We start from the raw sequence: 16605 nt of genomic DNA, 5'->3' as shown, positions 1-16605 counted from the left end.
TAACTCCAAAGGAGCAGAAGGAGGAGGAGGAAGAGGAGCAGGAGGGCTGGACCCGGAGCTGCCAGCTGGACTCCGTGTTGACTCTGAACCCGAAGAAAGCAGCGTGTCGTCCTGGTTTGTGATCCCGGTCCTCCTGCAGCAGCGGAGGGGCCGCTCGGTGATGAAGAACCGGAGGGTCTGAACCGGGAAGAGGAAGAAGAGGAAGAAGAAGAGGAGTCTGTCAGCAGCCTTCACGGTGAGTATCAATATTAATGTGCGGTTTCTTCTGTTGATCCGGCTGAACCAGGATCAGGTCTGAGCTCTGATACACAGCCAACACACAACTAACAGCTGATTCACAAACAGGTTAGAAACACGTGCTGGCGGGCTTCACGCGGGCCTGGAACATCCGGGAAAGTTTGTGGATTCCAGAGAAACCCAAATATGTACATGTACTCGAGTACTGCACTCAGTTACTTTCTTTTACTGCAGTGTTTTAATGCTGCTTTGTACTTGTACTTCACTGCACTGCAGAGGGCAACATTGTACTTTTACTGCAGTACATTTATCAGGTACTTGTTGATACTTAGAGATAAAGACACGATGACAGTGTGTGTGTGTGTATATGTGTGTGTGTGTGTGTGTGTGTGTGTGTGTGGGTGTGTACCTACCAGGATATCCTCCTCCAGTGTTGCATCATGGGTCTGTCCTGGTCTCCAGACTCTTTGTTCTGCTGTTTGTGTTTCCTCTCTCTTACTTTACTTTCAGGTGTTGCAGGTGCTCAGACCGGTGATCAGGCTCAGACCGGTGATCAGGCTCAGACCGGTGATCAGTGGTGATCAGGCTCAGACCGGTGAACAGGCTCAGACCGGTGAACAGGCTCAGACCGGTGAACAGGCTCAGACCGGTGATCAGGCTCAGACCGGACTGTGTTCATGTGTTTCAGGTCATGGATCCAGAGAGCGACCAGCTGTTTCTCAGCGTGGCGGCAGACAGCTGGCAGCTGGACGCTCCTTTCTCCTGCTCCGACCTCGTCTTCAGCGGCCCAGAGAAACCCCTGCAGGACTGGGCAGTAGACCCCGACTGTGTGAGTCCGCGCTTCAGCATGTGTGTGATGGATAGCACAGGTGAGGTCGCCTGATGCGGTCTGTTAAATCGGTCGACCCTCTGACTCTGTCTCAGACGCTGAATGACAGCGAATCGGAGGACGTCCTTCACGCCGTCGACCCAAATGAGGTGTTTCCCAGCGGGCCGCCCGCGGACGCCTCGACTGAGAGCGACAGCGGCGTCTCTGAGGATCCTGTAGCTGAGAGTCCCGTCACCATGGTGACAGCCGGGACCACGGCGACCACCCAGCCGGCCCCGGCGACCGTCTACCAAGTGGTTTACGACATCAGCGGCCTGCGCGGCGTGAAGACCGAACCCGGACAAGAGAACGTGATCTCCATAGAGCTCGGTGAGGTTTTATTGACGCAAATGTTTGTTCTCGAAGCGAGAAAGTGAAATAAGTATTTCTTTGGTGCTTTGAATGCAGAAAGTATTTGAGACAGAAAGGTTTTGCATCAGTTTATTTCTGTTGTGACAAACTGTAACTGGTGTCAAGAGCTGCTGTCTGCAGGTCTGGTCGGATTGTTGCCACGGTTACAAGCATCACACAGCTAATCTAACGGAGCCGACCGGTCACTTGTTCGGACGCGCTCGGCTGCCGTCGATTCAGTAACCGTGATGTCACTTCCTGTCCTGTACAGATGGATGGAGCTCTCAGCTGTTGTTTTCAGACTCGTGCATCGTCAACGAGCTGCCGGCGCTTTCTGCGGCTGGCCTCGATGGCGGTCGGGCCGCGGCGGACCCTCCCAGTCCCGACGATGATCTGGTGAGACTTTGTGTTCCTGCTGACGTTCAGAGTTGAGCTTTGAGCCGGAGGACTGACTCTTCTTCTGCTGTTGCAGCTGTACCCAGATCTCCAGCTGACCGAGGAGGAACAGAAGCTGCTGACCCAGGAAGGAGTTTCTCTGCCCAACAACCTTCCTCTCACCAAGGTCAGACTGCTGAAACACTGACTTCAGATCTGCTCACACAGTCTTTAAACCTTTGCGCTCCGGTTAGAGAGCGACGGCAGCAGCAACTCGTCTTTTCAACTCACCGCAGGAACTTTCATTTTGAGCTGACAGAGTGAATCACAGCGTAGAGACGATGACTGAACCTTTATTTACAGGCGGAGGAAAGAATCCTGAAGAGAGTTCGGAGGAAAATCCGCAACAAGCAGTCGGCTCAGGACAGCCGGCGGAGGAGGAAGGAGTACGTCGACGGGCTGGAGAGCAGGGCGGCGGCTTGCTCGTCGCAGAACAAGGAGCTGCAGAGGACGGTGGAGCAGCTGGAGAGACGCAACACGTACGACCGCATTTATTATTACATCGTGTATTTAATGCTGACTGGTCCATAAATACATGTGGATCCACACGTTTATTAAATCTAACAGCTTTGTGTCAAAGGAGTTCATACAAAAGTCTTCAGGCTCAAATCAGAAAGACACCTCGATGCTGCATTCCAGTTCTAGACCAGATCAGATGAGTCTTCTGTCTGTTGTCTTCTGTCTGTTGTCTTCTTCTGTCTGTTGTCTCCGTCTTCTCTCTTAATGTAACACATGCTGCTGTCTTCCTGCTGTTCAGGTCTCTGCTGGCTCAGCTGCGACAGCTTCAGTCTCTGATTAAACAGACGGTCAGTAAAGGAGCCCAGACCAGCACCTGCTTACTGGTAGGAAACACTGAGAGTGTGTGTGTGTGTGTGTGTGTTATTGTTTGGTTTCATTAAGACATCATTAATTAATGATTAATCATTAATTCTGGTTCAAACACACTTTGGTCTGTTTTTAATTTGTTTGTGCTTCAGTTGATTCGGAGACATTATGTCTTCGACAGGGGACAGAACAAAATGCACAGTTCAGTGTTTCCCTGCTGTCCAAAATCCACTAATAAAAAGGAGGTTTTCGGGAATTGAAACGTGTTTATTAGATAAATTGTCATTTCTTATAGATTTGGATCTTCCGACTCAAAGCGGACCGTGAACACACGGCCGGAGTGTATTCATGGACATGTGTTTGTGTCCTCAGATCATCCTGGTCTCTCTGGGTCTGATCATCATGCCGAGTTTCAGTCCGTTCAGCCGCGACTCGTCTGCAGACGACGACTACAGACCCAGCGGAGGTCGGTCCCTCTCGACGTCACTTCCTGTTCTTTAAACTGTGTTTAATCCCCTGAAGCTCAGATCATCTTCAGAGTTACAGAGTTTATAACATATCGTGGCGTCTTCCTTTCCACTGGGAAGTTCTTTCATTTAGCATTTATCAAAGAAAAGAAAGCAGAACGATTCAGATCCGGTCTCCCACACAAACATCTGTTCCAGCTGTGTTACGACACGTAGCGGCTTCATCAGCTGCTGGAGACTCGTGATCTCCTCCTTTCACATGTTTTGCTACGTTTGATTCAACAGACACGAAGAAGAAATAATCTATTCTTCATCATTCTAGTGATTTCCAGAAACATCCTGACGGACCCCTCCTCCTCCCGGCCGACAGCAGACGATGCCGACTCCTTGCCGCCGCCCTCTGAACTCAGCCGATCGGGACCTCCGGAAGGCGCCGCGGTCCTCCAGGAACCAATAGAAAACCCTGAAAGTACAGGCTTCGACGGGGCGGCCCAAGAGGGGAGCCAATCGGGGAACGGCTCAGCTCTTGTCGCCGGGCAGACTGAGCCGCGGGCGGCGGGTCTGAGGTCCACGGCGGGAAAAGGAGGAAGCCGCGATCCCGCCAAACCTGCGCACGCTGACGAGATGTAGGCGAGCGGTCGATGAAGTCGACCGGCGATGGACCCTCTGAGTAATCGATCAGCATCAGCCCGTACTCGGCAGGAAGTCACTGATTGGTGGTGCTTTTAAAATGTCCAGATGAGAAAACGGATCATAAAACGTGACGGAGACCTGGCCGCCGGTCCTCTAATGGATTTCAGAGACCGAAGACCACGTTCTCGTTCAAACCTTAACCACAATACAACCTTTAGCTAACCCTAACTTCAGCTTAAAATATGCTAATGTGCTTTCTTGCAGAGAGTTAGATGAGAAAGTCAAAACCACTCCACGTCCAGGACTCCACACACTGGAGAAGCAGGTCCAGTAAGTGACCCTGCAGAGGTTCGATCCTGCAGAACAGAGAGCCGTTTAAAAACGAAATGACAGCAAAGTTAAACTGTGATTTTGTTCTCTGGAACCTCTTCAAGGATCTGAGGATTCACATTTGAGAAAGCTTTTGTTTTGGAGGATTCCAGTGACCCACCAGGATCCCGTTCAGACTCACTGGGGGGGGGGGGGGGGGGCTTCTTTGTTAGAGATTTGTTGATGCTGGTTTTCTGATTATTCTTGAGTTTATTTATTGACTTTAAATTGGATTACAGGATGAAACTGGAGCTTTGTGTTCAGCTGATTCAGAAACAGCCTTTGGCCTTTACTGGATCCAAGATAAACCGGTTCAGCACGCAGATCAGATCAAACCCCGTCGGCCCAGTTTCACGGTGTTGATGATTAACGCCGCAGTGGAGCGCCGCCTCTCTCTCTAACAGCTGTGTTGTGTTTGTGTGTTTGCCTCGCAGGCTTTATTTTCATTCTGACTTCATTAAAGGGAACAATCCACGGAGACGGAGTCTGATCGATTGATTCTTTCCTTCTGAGACAGCGTGGCCATCGCCGGGTGCACTGCTATATTATGACAGTGACCAGTTTGCTTGATGCAGCCGCTCAGTGGACAGTTGGATATTATCATTATGAGTGTCGGGGTGTCCCAGCAGTCCTGAACCTGTCGGAGCTGCAGCCCTGTCAGTGTCTTTTCCTGTCTGTCTTTCCTACATTTGACCACAAGGTGGAGACACTTTCACACTAGTGTGACTTCATGCTGATCTGAGACGGGGTATTATTTATGACAACAAACAAACAAACAAACAATACTTACATACTGTTACTGTGATACTCACAATACTTACATACTTCAGAAAAGTGTTGAATGCAGGACTTTGACTTGTGGTAGAGTATTTTCGCAGTGTGGTATAAGTACTTTTACTTCAGTAAACAGCTCACTTCAATCTTTCAGCATGTTGCAGTCCAGTTCCTTTTGCATCTGATCGTCTGATGATCTGTAAGTGATGATTTATCAATAATAAGTAACATATATTATAATACGTCAAACATTGTGAGCAGTTACTAATGAGCGAGCGCTCTGAATATGAAGATAAAAAATAAAACACTGAGTGTCATAACTTAATCAGAGTATTAATATTCTGGTGTTTGCTGTTGTAGTAGATTGTATCATGATACTCTACATGTACTCATCTCACCACCTCTCTGCAAACAGTACTAGCAGTATTTGTACAACACTGGTCGTGGGTACTGTGTGTATTTATACTGCTGCCTTGTGATTTTGAGTTGAATTACTGTTGTGTAGTTTCATATATTTCTATTTTATATATTTCTAATTATATATATTTTAACTTTTCTCTGTTTATCTGGACTTATTTCTTTGTGCTGCTGTAACATCTGAACCCCCCCCCCAATAATCAATAAAGGAGTATTTGATCTTATTTGATCATCATGGCTGTTTGTCTCCTCTCACTCTGCTGCTGTCTGTTCGGTTCTTTGTAGTTTTTCTCTGAATGAAGCTCGACGCGCTTCATTCACGTCCCATCAGGACTGTTTATGCACAAGAACAGACGGCTGGTTGTAGGTGTGTAATCAGCTGACGGATGACGTCATGTGTCGGTGCAGAGCGGGTCACACACGACACAAAGATTACGCAACGTGACTGAGCAGAACTTGTTTCTTCAGCTGATGTTGTTCAGTGTTTCACCTCTTTAACTTTACATTCTTCTTGTTGATGGCTGCATCCACTCGACTTCAAATCAAGTTCTGTGAGTTTGGACTAATTGTGTTTTCTTCTTCTGGCTTCACCACAAACCTGCAGACGGGACGTGAGACAAAACTTCAGACTATTGCTGATTAATGTCTTCTTTCAGTGACAAATAAATGATAGAAAGTGAAATAACGACAAAACAAAGCAGCTTCATAATATTCAGACTAATAAATGTGCAATAAAAACACGACTCCATCATCTTCAGTCAGTTATGAAAACGTTTCACTGTCTACAGTTTCTGGTCATATCACCTAGTTGCTTTTTATGTTTTTGTTCCAAAAATCAAATCAGTTTAATGTTTGTGGAGGAAACAGAACTAGTTGACATTTCATTTCACTGATCTCAGGTCTGATTTGTCTGCAGCGACATTCTGAACTTTAGTGTTTCAGAGAACTTTGAGGTCTGATTGAAAAGGAAAGTCATTGTTCTTCAGCAGATTCTGGTGAAACGCCCACAGCAGAGAGCCGGGGGGGGCGGGGGGGGCATCACATAATGAGTTCAGGCTCCTGCGTCAGGCGGCGTCTCTGTGAATGAAGCGCTGGTCATGTGGTCATGAGTTTCTGCACGATTGGTCAGCAGCAACGCAGGAGGAGGAGGAGGAGGAGGGGGGGGGGGGGGGCGTACAGAGACCCTGAGGTCACACATTCATTCACTGCTTCAGTTACTCGTCTGACGCTTTAAAGACTCGTTTCTTCACATCCAGTCAGAACAGATCTGCTGTCACACACACAAAACACGTTTGTCTTTGTAGATCTTTTAATTATAATTTGACAGAAAATAATGAAACTGCTCAAAATGCAGAATGTAAACGTTTAGGATGTAAACAAATGTCAAACTCGGTCACTAACAAAGGCTTCAGGTGCTTCAGTTATCCCAAAATCTTGAGTTTCAACTCTTAAATCTCTTGAATTGAACTTGCAAAGTGAGGGCGCAACAATATTAGAACCAGTTTTAGTCTCTTATGTAATGCACTTTTCATCTTGGTGTTAATATGAAAGCTTAAAGTTTAGAAACTGAAGAATGACTTCCAGCCTCCGTGAGGTTTGACAGCACCGAGTGAATGCAGCCACGTCTCTTTCAAATCCTGTTTTCTGCATCGCTCTTCCTCTCGTAGTGAACTCCCCCTCCTTCTTCTTCTTCCCTTTTTCTCGCCTCAGTGGTTCAGGATCAGAGGGGGAAGTCTCGGTCCACTGCAGAGACCCGGCCGCGGTGTTTTCCCTCTTGGTGACGGTGACAGTTCAGACGACAGAAAGCACCTGCTCCGTCTCACTTTCGGTTTGTTTCAGCCGATGGTGCGCAGCGTCTGGTAGCTCCTCTTCTTCTGTGACCTCAGCAGAGGCGTCTGAGTGTCCACGTCTCGAGATAAAACCCTCCTGCCGGCTCGGCGGAGACGTGCACGAGTCCAACCGTAGACCAGACAGTTGAGGAAACCCTGAGAGGCCGAGGTGAAAGCCTGAGGACAGAAGACACACTAACGTCAGAAACCTTAAGCTCTCTTTTCCTGCACGTTTAAAGGATTTTGCAAATGTTATGCTAGTTGTTCCCAACCTATCCGACCCTTCATAGCCACGTAAGACCCCCCCCGAGCCCTCGTCACAGGCCTCTGAGCTGTGAGCAGGGTGGTCGTGTTCCTTCTCATTTTGGATTTAGAGGCCTGAAGAGGTCACATTCTCCAGTGTTTCAGAAAATAACCCAAGAAATGACTTTCATCGGTGACCTATTGGGGGGGTCCTGACCCCAGGTTGGGAGCTGCTGTTTCAACTCAGCACTTAAAATTCACACACTGCAAGTTTTAAAATATGAAGATCAGACCACAGAACAGGTTTTCACATGCAGGTCTACAAACAACCACAGGCCCAGACTGACCTGTGATATGTAGAGGACGACGCCGGCCCCGCCCTGACCTGCCGAGGGCTTCACCTCCCGAAGAAATGCCAGACCCACTGCTGAGGAACCAACACAGAAACAGCATCAGATCCGGATCCAAACCCTGTCGTTCATCAGACCCTGACCTCCTGTCTCGTCTGGCCGGTAACCGTGGTGATTTGAATTAATGACGACGCAAACCTGGACCCCAACAGAGGACGAAGATCAGCGGGTACAGGAGCATCCGTCTGTCCATCACGCGGAAGGAGGCCCGCTGCTGGTTGCCTAGGTAACCGTGTGACGTCACCACTCGCCTGTAAATACGGCGGGCTCTCGCCACGAGCACCTGGGGAGGAGGTCCAGACAAAGAGAGGCCAGTTTGTATCAACGCCATTAAAAAGAGCTGAACAGACGAGCGTGTTGTTATTTCATGTCATGTTAAATCACGTTTATTCAACACTTTATGTCCCATATGGGAAGTTCTTTATCTATCATGGAGGGGTTTAGATAGATCTTTGTCACACTTCATGTCACGTCACTCACTATGATGCTGAGGAGTGTGAAGATGAAGGTGGTGAGGAAGATGGTGATGCGGTAGGTGTGCAGCAGGCTGCAGGCTGCCGTTGGCTGCTGGTGCTGGGAGGTAAAATACAGCGCTCCGGTGTGCATCAGCAGACACCTGGTTTGGTACGGTGCACAGTGAGGGTCAAAACAAACAAAAACAAATACAATCATTCAAACATCGCACACATTTTTATCATCAAAACAAAACCTGAATGTTCACGTAGCTTCTATTTTAAGTGGAATGAAATATTTGATATAATCTCTTTCTGACTTTGCAGGTGAAGTTAACACTTTTTCCTGATTGGCTGCAGAAGTTTGGATCAGTTTAATGTTGTGTGGTGTGTCTTCATGTCTTGGTGTTCTCAGCACCTGTAGGGCTCGCTGAAGTTGGCTTGACATTGGCTGATGTTTCCTTGTATGAATACAGGCGTCATCAGCAGCACAGGAAACAGCCTGCAGACCAGGTCAGATACATGTCACTACACAGGTGTTCCATGTTTTTTAAATTGGACGCAGGTTCGAGTTAGAAGGATGAGAACAAACAGGAACGTAGACACCACACGCTTTGTTCTCACCCTGAAAGCAGCGCAGTGATTTTGCCGGCGGTGCTCACTCTGTTGGAAAACTGGACAAAAAGATGGGAAACATTCAAATTCACACAGAAATAAGATTAAATGGACAGCTTGCTTTGCCCGGGGGCCAGTTAATAAACAAACATTAACATAACAGATTTGGCCCCCGGGCCACAAGTGGAGTGTCACTGCTGTACAGCATGTTACTGAAAAGTACCTAAAGCTGTCAGACAGACTTAGTGGAGTAAAAAGTAAATATTTCTCTGAGGTATAGTAGAGTAGAAGCATACAGTTGCACAAAATGGAAATACTCTAGTAAAGTACCTTGAATTTGAGACACGTTTGCACAAGCGCACTTTGGATCACCATAATCACGTCATCGTCATTTCTGAAAGCTGAGACGTTGCGCTTTACAGCCGCATGTGGTGTCATTACGGTAATTTCCAGGCGGACATTTTGAGGCTTAGGTTTTAAGTACGGTACTTGAGTAAATGTACTTAGTTTCATTCCACCACTGGACTTGTGTAGGTGAGTAGTGCTGCGTGGTGGTTTTCATGTACCTGGACCGGGTATCCGTTACTGCAGCTGTAGAACTTCTCTCTGATTCCTGTGTAGAGGTTCCACATGTAGTTGAGTGTGTAGAAGAAGGAGGCCATGTACAGAACCTGACAGAACAACAACAGAGTTTGTAGTTTGGTAACATCTCACCTGACAGGATGATCATGGCTACTTTTCATATGGAGCTTGTTTGTGTGCAACACTTTCTGAACAGTGAACGTCCCCCAGTGAGAAGATGAAGAGATAAAACCAGCAGCTGACCCGGGGCTCGATGCCTCTGAACAATACATGTAGGTCAGGAATGTTTTCTGGTGTTTTCCCTCCTTACGTCCACTCTGTGGTCTGTCCTGGTTCTGCTGCTCTATTTCATCCCTGACTGACCCAGTTCAGGATCTTTTCTGGACCGGGTCGTCTAGGACAAACCGCCCAAAATACCAGGACAGGATCTCTTCAGTCTGTTTACTGTAGAATCAGTATTTCAATATTCAGCCAAGTGAACAGTGTTTTCAGACGACTTTAAAGGACCGTTCTGCTCTTCCTGCATGTGAGAAAATTATTATTATTATAAGAAGCATATTATTATTATTATAAGAAGCATATTATTATTATAACGAGTATAACCACATTTTACTGTCAAATAAGACAAACATCAGTTGATCCTCGGTGTCCTGGAGCTGAAGTAGGAGTCCTGCAGGACACGTGTCCAAGTGAGATGATGTGAGATGAAGTGAGATGAAGTGACATGTGAGATGAAGTGACATGTGAGATGAAGTGAGATGAAATGACATGATGTGAGATGAAGTGAGATGAAGTGAGATGAAATGACATGATGTGAGATGAAGTGAGATGAAGTGAGATGAAGTGACATGATGTGAGATGAAGTGAGATGAAGTGACATGATGTGAGATGAAGTGAGATGAAGTGACATGATGTGAGATGAAGTGAGATGAAGTGAGATGCAGTGAGATGATGTGACATGATGTGAGATGAAGTGAGATGAAATGACATGATGTGAGATGAAGTGAGATGATGTGACATGATGTGAGATGAAGTGAGATGAAGTGACATGATGTGAGATGAAGTGAGATTAAGTGACATGATGTGAGATGAAGAGAGATGAAATGACATGTGAGATGAAGTGAGATGAAGTGACATGATGTGAGATGAAGTGAGATGCAGTGAGATGAAGTGAGATGAAGTGCGATGACGTGAGATGACGTGAGATGAAGTGAGATGAAGTGAGATGACGTGAGATGACGTGAGATGAAGTGAGATGAAGTGACATGATGTGAGATGAAGTGCGATGATGTGAGATGACGTGAGATGACGTGAGATGAAGTGAGATGAAGTGACATGATGTGAGATGAAGAGAGATGAAGTGACATGTGAGATGAAGTGACATGATGTGAGATGACGTGAGATGAAGTGACATGATGTGAGATGACGTGAGATGAAGTGACATGATGTGAGATGAAGTGAGATGAAGTGAGATGAAGTGACATGATGTGGGATGAAGTGAGATGAAGTGTTTTGTGTTTAAATGTCGGTTGTTTGATTGGGAGTTTGGTTTGATGTTTGTGGTTAAACTTCATGTCTCAGCTGCTGTCTCAGGAGGAAGTTGAGGTTTTCTAGTTGTAAACAGTCTCTCTGGTTCAGGAGGATGCAGGGCCATCTTCATATGAAGGTTCCTTATTTTGGTAGACTTTAAGGAAACATGTATTGTTTTGTTTTGAGGAGAAGGAAATCCCATAATATCTTCCAACAATAGTGAAAAAGCACAAAAGTTTCCCCCAAAAATCTGAAGGAATCTTTCTGAACAGTGGATCAAATGTTTGTGCTGCAGCAGCAGCTGACCTGCTGCCTGCTGAAGAACCTGAGTATTTCTTTATTAAATATTAGATATTTGTGACTAAATACTCAAGTTAGACTCGCCAGGGCCATGTGCATTTTATACCAGGGGGAAGAGCTCCAGGATGGTTCTAACTTTGGTAGAAACTATTGTGTTCATGTCAGAGTCCATCATATAAACAGCTGATTAACAAGAGGCAGTATTTTATATATATATAGTTTCATGTTTAAAAGGCTCAGTCATTCCCTCCAACAGCTGCTCGCTGGAGTTTTTATCAAACTAACAGCAGGAAGTAGTGCATCTGTTGGGGACTATTTTCAGCGGCGGATGAATCCTCATGTGGAGCTCTAGTGAGTGTTTGTGGCAGCAGGACGGTGTGTGTGTGTGTGTGAGTCCAGATAAACTGCAGTGTGTGTGTTCATGGTGATGAAGGAAACAACAGTGAGGCTAACTGATGGGTTTTATTAATAATAATAATAATAATAATAATAATAATAATAATAACAATAAGATATATCAGGCTGTGTGTGTGTGTGTGTGTGTGTGTGTGTGTGTGTGTGTGTGTGTGTGTGTTACCTGTTCCACAGTGTGCAGGTGGTAACAGTGTGTGTTCAGGCTGCTGCAGCGTTGAGAGAACAGAGCAGCTCCGATCAACCAGCAGAGAGCGAGCAGGAGGTCAGACACACTGAGCAGGAAGAGAGGCTGCAGCTACACACACACACACACACACACACACACACACACACACACACACACACACACACGGTATACTGTTGATTTTGCAGGTTGAATGAATTCAGAGTCCTGTGTGTCTCCCGGTGTATTTCCTCCTCCTCAGAGGTCGTGGTGGGAAATGTTTCTCTTGAAATTGTTTTGTGTTCCTTCACATTAAGTTTTGAGAGGAAATACAAAAATAGTGCAGAAACAAAATTCCCACCGAGACCTTTCAGGGACAAACTACAAACTGCTGCTGCTTGGACTTCAGTTAGGGTCGAAAAGATTTCACCGTTTGTAGAAAAAAAGCTCTGCGTGATGAGTTCACGTTTATGAATGAGCCGAAAAACATCTTTGTAAACATCTGAGATTCAAACAGGAAACTGTGTGAGACTCAAAGTCCAACATAAACACGTTACCGGTGAATGTTACTGTGGGTCAACTACAAAAACCTGACTCCGCCGTATGTAACTGATGATGTAAACAGTCCTCTCAGCTGCAGAAACAGGAAACAAAGAAGAAGAGAAGCGACTGACCTCCGGCGTCCGGCTGAGTCTCTGAAGCATCACACAGACGATGATGGAGCCTGAACCCACAGCACTGCAGATATACAATCAATATATAATCACAGGCATTTCATGGGTAAAATGTTTATCATCAGTAAACCTTTTATCCAATGACTTCATGCTGCTGCGAGGAACTCGAATCAGATCATTTCATGCTGACTGGAACTTTTGACTGCAGTGACCTTTGACCTTTGACCTCCCTCCTAACCCTGGCAATTAAAGTGTGGATGAACCAGAGATTGAAGCATAATGTACCGCGGAGTCTCTGGAGGAGACGAATATGTTAAATTCACTTAACTTGAATGCGTATAATGTAAATTCTTTCTTAAATACAATTTCTACAAAACCAATAATCCAACTCAGCAGAACCTCACTGTAATATTGTACTGTAATTATTATCCTGTAATATTCCTGTAATATATCTTGAAATATACACACATGGATTCAGACTAAATGTAATGTCTCTGATAACTAATGTTCTATATCTAACCAACTTTTTATTAGATTGACTGTATATAATATAATAAAAAAGTCAAAATCTTGTCAGAAATCAGTTTGTAAAAACTGAACAAATGTGACTTGACTGCTGAGTCTGCAGTAACCAGTTTAACCATCAGGGGAATGAAACCAGTAAGCGATGAAGTCACTGACCTGAGGACAGCCATGACGAGCTGGATCCACCTGACTGCTTCATACACCTGCAGACAGCAGATGTCAGATCAGTTTAACATTCACATTAAAAACACACAGAGGACGAGTGAAGCACCGAGGAATTTACATTTTAAGTAAAGAGAACTGAAAACAAATGAACTTTAAAAGGGAATAAAAGAAAATAGAAACTCATATACAAATACAGATATGAAAATAGAAAATACAAGTTAAGTACAACTTGAAGTATTTAACGGAGGTGAAGTTACAGAAACCAGAACATTACAAATCATTTGACAAATGAATATAAATATTTCTACGGACCATCAGAGAGAAAACATCATGTCAGCAGAATAAAATCCACAACTGTGATTTTCTCTGCAGCAAGTTTGAACTCTGAAAGGTCATTTTTACTAGAAATGAAGTGAAACTAAAGACACTAAAACCTGCAGCTTCACTCAAAAACTCAGGAGGAAAAAGTGCATTTGTTGGGGACTATTTTCAGCAGCGGATGAATCCACATGTGCTTTGAGGACAACATGAGAAACAGAATATCAGCAGACTTCAGGTCAGGTTTATAGCAGATGCAGATGTTGGAGAGTGAAAGTGTTAAAATAGAGAAGAAGATGAGAAACAAAAACTCCACTGATGCCAAAGAAGAAGAAGAAGAAGAAGAAGAAGAGGAAGAAGAAGAAGAGTTCATCTGCCAACAGTTCAAATTAGCTCAACATCGATGATAATAATCCTGTAATATATTAATAAGGACAATAATGTTGATTCTACTTTTGATACTTTAACCAGTGATGGAAAGTAACCATTTACTCAAGTACTGTACTTTTACAATTTTGAGGTACTTGTACTGTACTTGAGTATTTCCATTTAAGTATTGTACTTTTACTTCACTACATTCTGATTATCAATACAAAATATAATCAAGTAATAAATGATGATGTATTATTAGAGATTAAACACCGAGCAGAATATAAAGTCGTTATTCTGCATAATGAGTACTTTTGGTCTTCTCTCTACACTGTGGTATTACTACTTTTACTTGCATGAAAGATCTGAATACTTCTTTAATAACAGTGTGAAGTCTGAAGTCTCACCTCAGTCCAGTCCTCGGCTCCGGTGGTGTTTCTCTCTGAGCTGTTGAGGAAAACCTCCTGCGGTCTCTGAGGAGGCCACATGCTGGAGTCTCCTGAATTCATTTAATTTAAAGCTGAAATCAATGAAGGTGAAGATCAGGGTGCAGCCTGGACCTGAGACTGTCAGAGAGACAGCAGGAGGTTTTGTCCTGCAGCTCACAGACAGACTCCGCCTCCTGTATCAACATGGCCACGCCCCCTGAAGAGCTGGACCAGGAGAGACCAGAGACCAGAGCAGGGCTCCTGACGTTTCCCTTTAGCGCCACCTGCAGGTCTAAATCTGAATCTTTCTTCAGCTTTCTGTATAAACCTGCGCAGCTGATCTCAGTTTTTAATTTCATACATCTGTAAGAATAAAATGATCAATCATCTGCACCTGATGACGTCACAGTGATGTCATCAGGGTTATGTGTCACAGACTGCAGGTGTGGAGTTGGTTTGCCAGCAGGTAAACCAGTGTGATGAAAAGACACTGTCCAGTGGCATTATGGGAAATGTATGCGGTGTTTTTTGAGGAGCAGTCAGGATGTCTCCTCCTCTGCTGCTCAGGTTTGGACCTTTTCTGTTAAAGCGACTTTATACCAGTTAAATATTAACTCACTGCAGAACTGGTGGTTTAGTCTGTAACAATGGAGTGAAAGAGCTATATTTCTTTATATATATATATATATATATATTTCTATTTCTTACTGTCCTCCACTGTGTGTGCACCTCCTCCTCCTCCTCCTCCTCCTCCTCCACCTTCTCAATGTGACGTTCTTACATGACCGTCCAGAACACCGTCATATCAAAATGATTATGTTCAGTGAGACTAAACTTTATTTAATATGAATTAATTCAAATAATTAATCTGTGATGGTCGTTTTGATTGAATTGTTTGGTTATTAAATGTCAGTAGTAAAAATGATTCATCATTTTTTAGTTGACATATTCAAACTGGTTGTTTTGTCAAAATCCAGATATTCCGCTTATAGAAGTATTTATAAATGTATATAAAATATAAATAATACAAATATTTACGTGTGGAACCAGAACCAGTGAATTTCTGGCATTTTTGCTTAATAACAAAATGTGCTTATTAAATTTGTTGTAGAGTAATCTGCCAATCAAATATTCAGATTTTTACTTGGCACATATTATTATTTGAATCACATTGGAATTGAATGTTTTTTTTACATATATTGACAGATTATTAAATCTTTGTGTCTTCTGTTTCGTTACCAGACAGCATCAACAGGTGACCTCCTATGTTCACTTAACAGAAGACGACCTGATTCATGATCAACCTGCTTCTGTTCCATCATCAGAAAGCAGTTTTTATCCTGTGACACGGACGTGTGCTGCTTCTCAGTCACAGGATATTCATGTTAATGTGAAGTACGTGATGAGAGAATATTTCATCAGCTGCGGTCACAAACTTTATTATTTTGTTAACAGATTAAAGACGTTCACAGCTTTAATTCAGTTACGTTGTCTAAAAGACTGGACGACAGAAGGTTTCGTGTCTCAGTCTCTTTATTGATCTTTAGAGACACGTTGACAGCAGTCGTTTCAGTGATTTCTACGATAAATAAATGAAGTGACATCCGACAGACACCAACACAGTCAGCAGCAGCAGAGCGGCCTCGAGGCTCAACACAAACCGTCTTTGGGTTAACTGATCAACCCTACAAAGTGTCAGGCACTGAACCTCTGTGGCTGACCTTTGACCTTCACATGGAGGAAGTGGTGTCAACAAAGCATGGAGGTATAATAAGACCTGGATACGGCGCAGCCGCTCAGCCCAGTGGCCACTCGTGGTATTGCAGTGAAAGATTCCCCCAGTATGAAAGAGACGCCTGTAAAGCTGTTGACAGATCAATTATGACTCTTTCTATTATGACTTTTTAATCCATGGAGGTTTTATATTTGTTAAACTTTCCTCGAGCCGAGAAAAGTGATTTAAAAATCTGTGACATCATCACAATGTGAAGTCTATGGGCCGAGCGGGAGAAACGCAGCATAACCCGGAAGACAGAAAGTTTACTCTTATTGGACTGAGTGGTTCCGGTATCCAGTTCTTCTGACACATGCAACAAACACTAAAGTCACATCTGGCTGATGTGTTTGTCTGTTAGCTGTTTAGCCACCAGGGCCGTGTGTCAAACCTTCATTCTGACAATCGTTGTGTTTGTAGCACCACAGAAACTTCTGT

At 44.4% G+C, this 16605-nt stretch overlaps 2 protein-coding genes across 2 annotated transcripts; one reads left to right on the top strand and one right to left on the bottom strand.

The window, feature by feature from the left end:
* Positions 1–57: 57 nt before the first annotated feature.
* On the top strand, positions 58–3813 carry LOC139290682 (cyclic AMP-responsive element-binding protein 3-like protein 4). The gene is made up of 9 exons (XM_070912522.1): positions 58–235; positions 926–1066; positions 1162–1435; positions 1728–1852; positions 1929–2018; positions 2195–2370; positions 2649–2733; positions 3089–3182; positions 3506–3813. The coding sequence occupies exons 2-9, from the start codon at positions 929–931 to the stop codon at positions 3811–3813; spliced, it is 1290 nt and encodes a 429-aa protein (XP_070768623.1). The 5' UTR covers positions 58–235; positions 926–928.
* A 3398-nt stretch (positions 3814–7211) lies between these two features.
* Positions 7212–14453, bottom strand: tmem116 (transmembrane protein 116). Its single transcript, XM_070911743.1, has 11 exons — positions 14373–14453; positions 13270–13316; positions 12589–12652; positions 11915–12046; positions 9492–9596; positions 8935–8984; positions 8729–8812; positions 8339–8474; positions 7997–8141; positions 7796–7875; positions 7212–7382 (listed from the first exon to the last, which is right to left on the bottom strand). Exons 1-11 carry the CDS (start codon positions 14451–14453, stop codon positions 7212–7214), a joined length of 1095 nt encoding a protein of 364 aa, XP_070767844.1.
* Between the last annotated feature and the right edge of the window lie 2152 nt (positions 14454–16605).

The sequence above is a fragment of the Enoplosus armatus genome, chromosome 9, assembly GCF_043641665.1.
Source record: "Enoplosus armatus isolate fEnoArm2 chromosome 9, fEnoArm2.hap1, whole genome shotgun sequence".
NCBI lineage: Eukaryota > Metazoa > Chordata > Actinopteri > Centrarchiformes > Enoplosidae > Enoplosus > Enoplosus armatus.
This window is presented reverse-complemented; position numbering and strand designations above follow the sequence as displayed.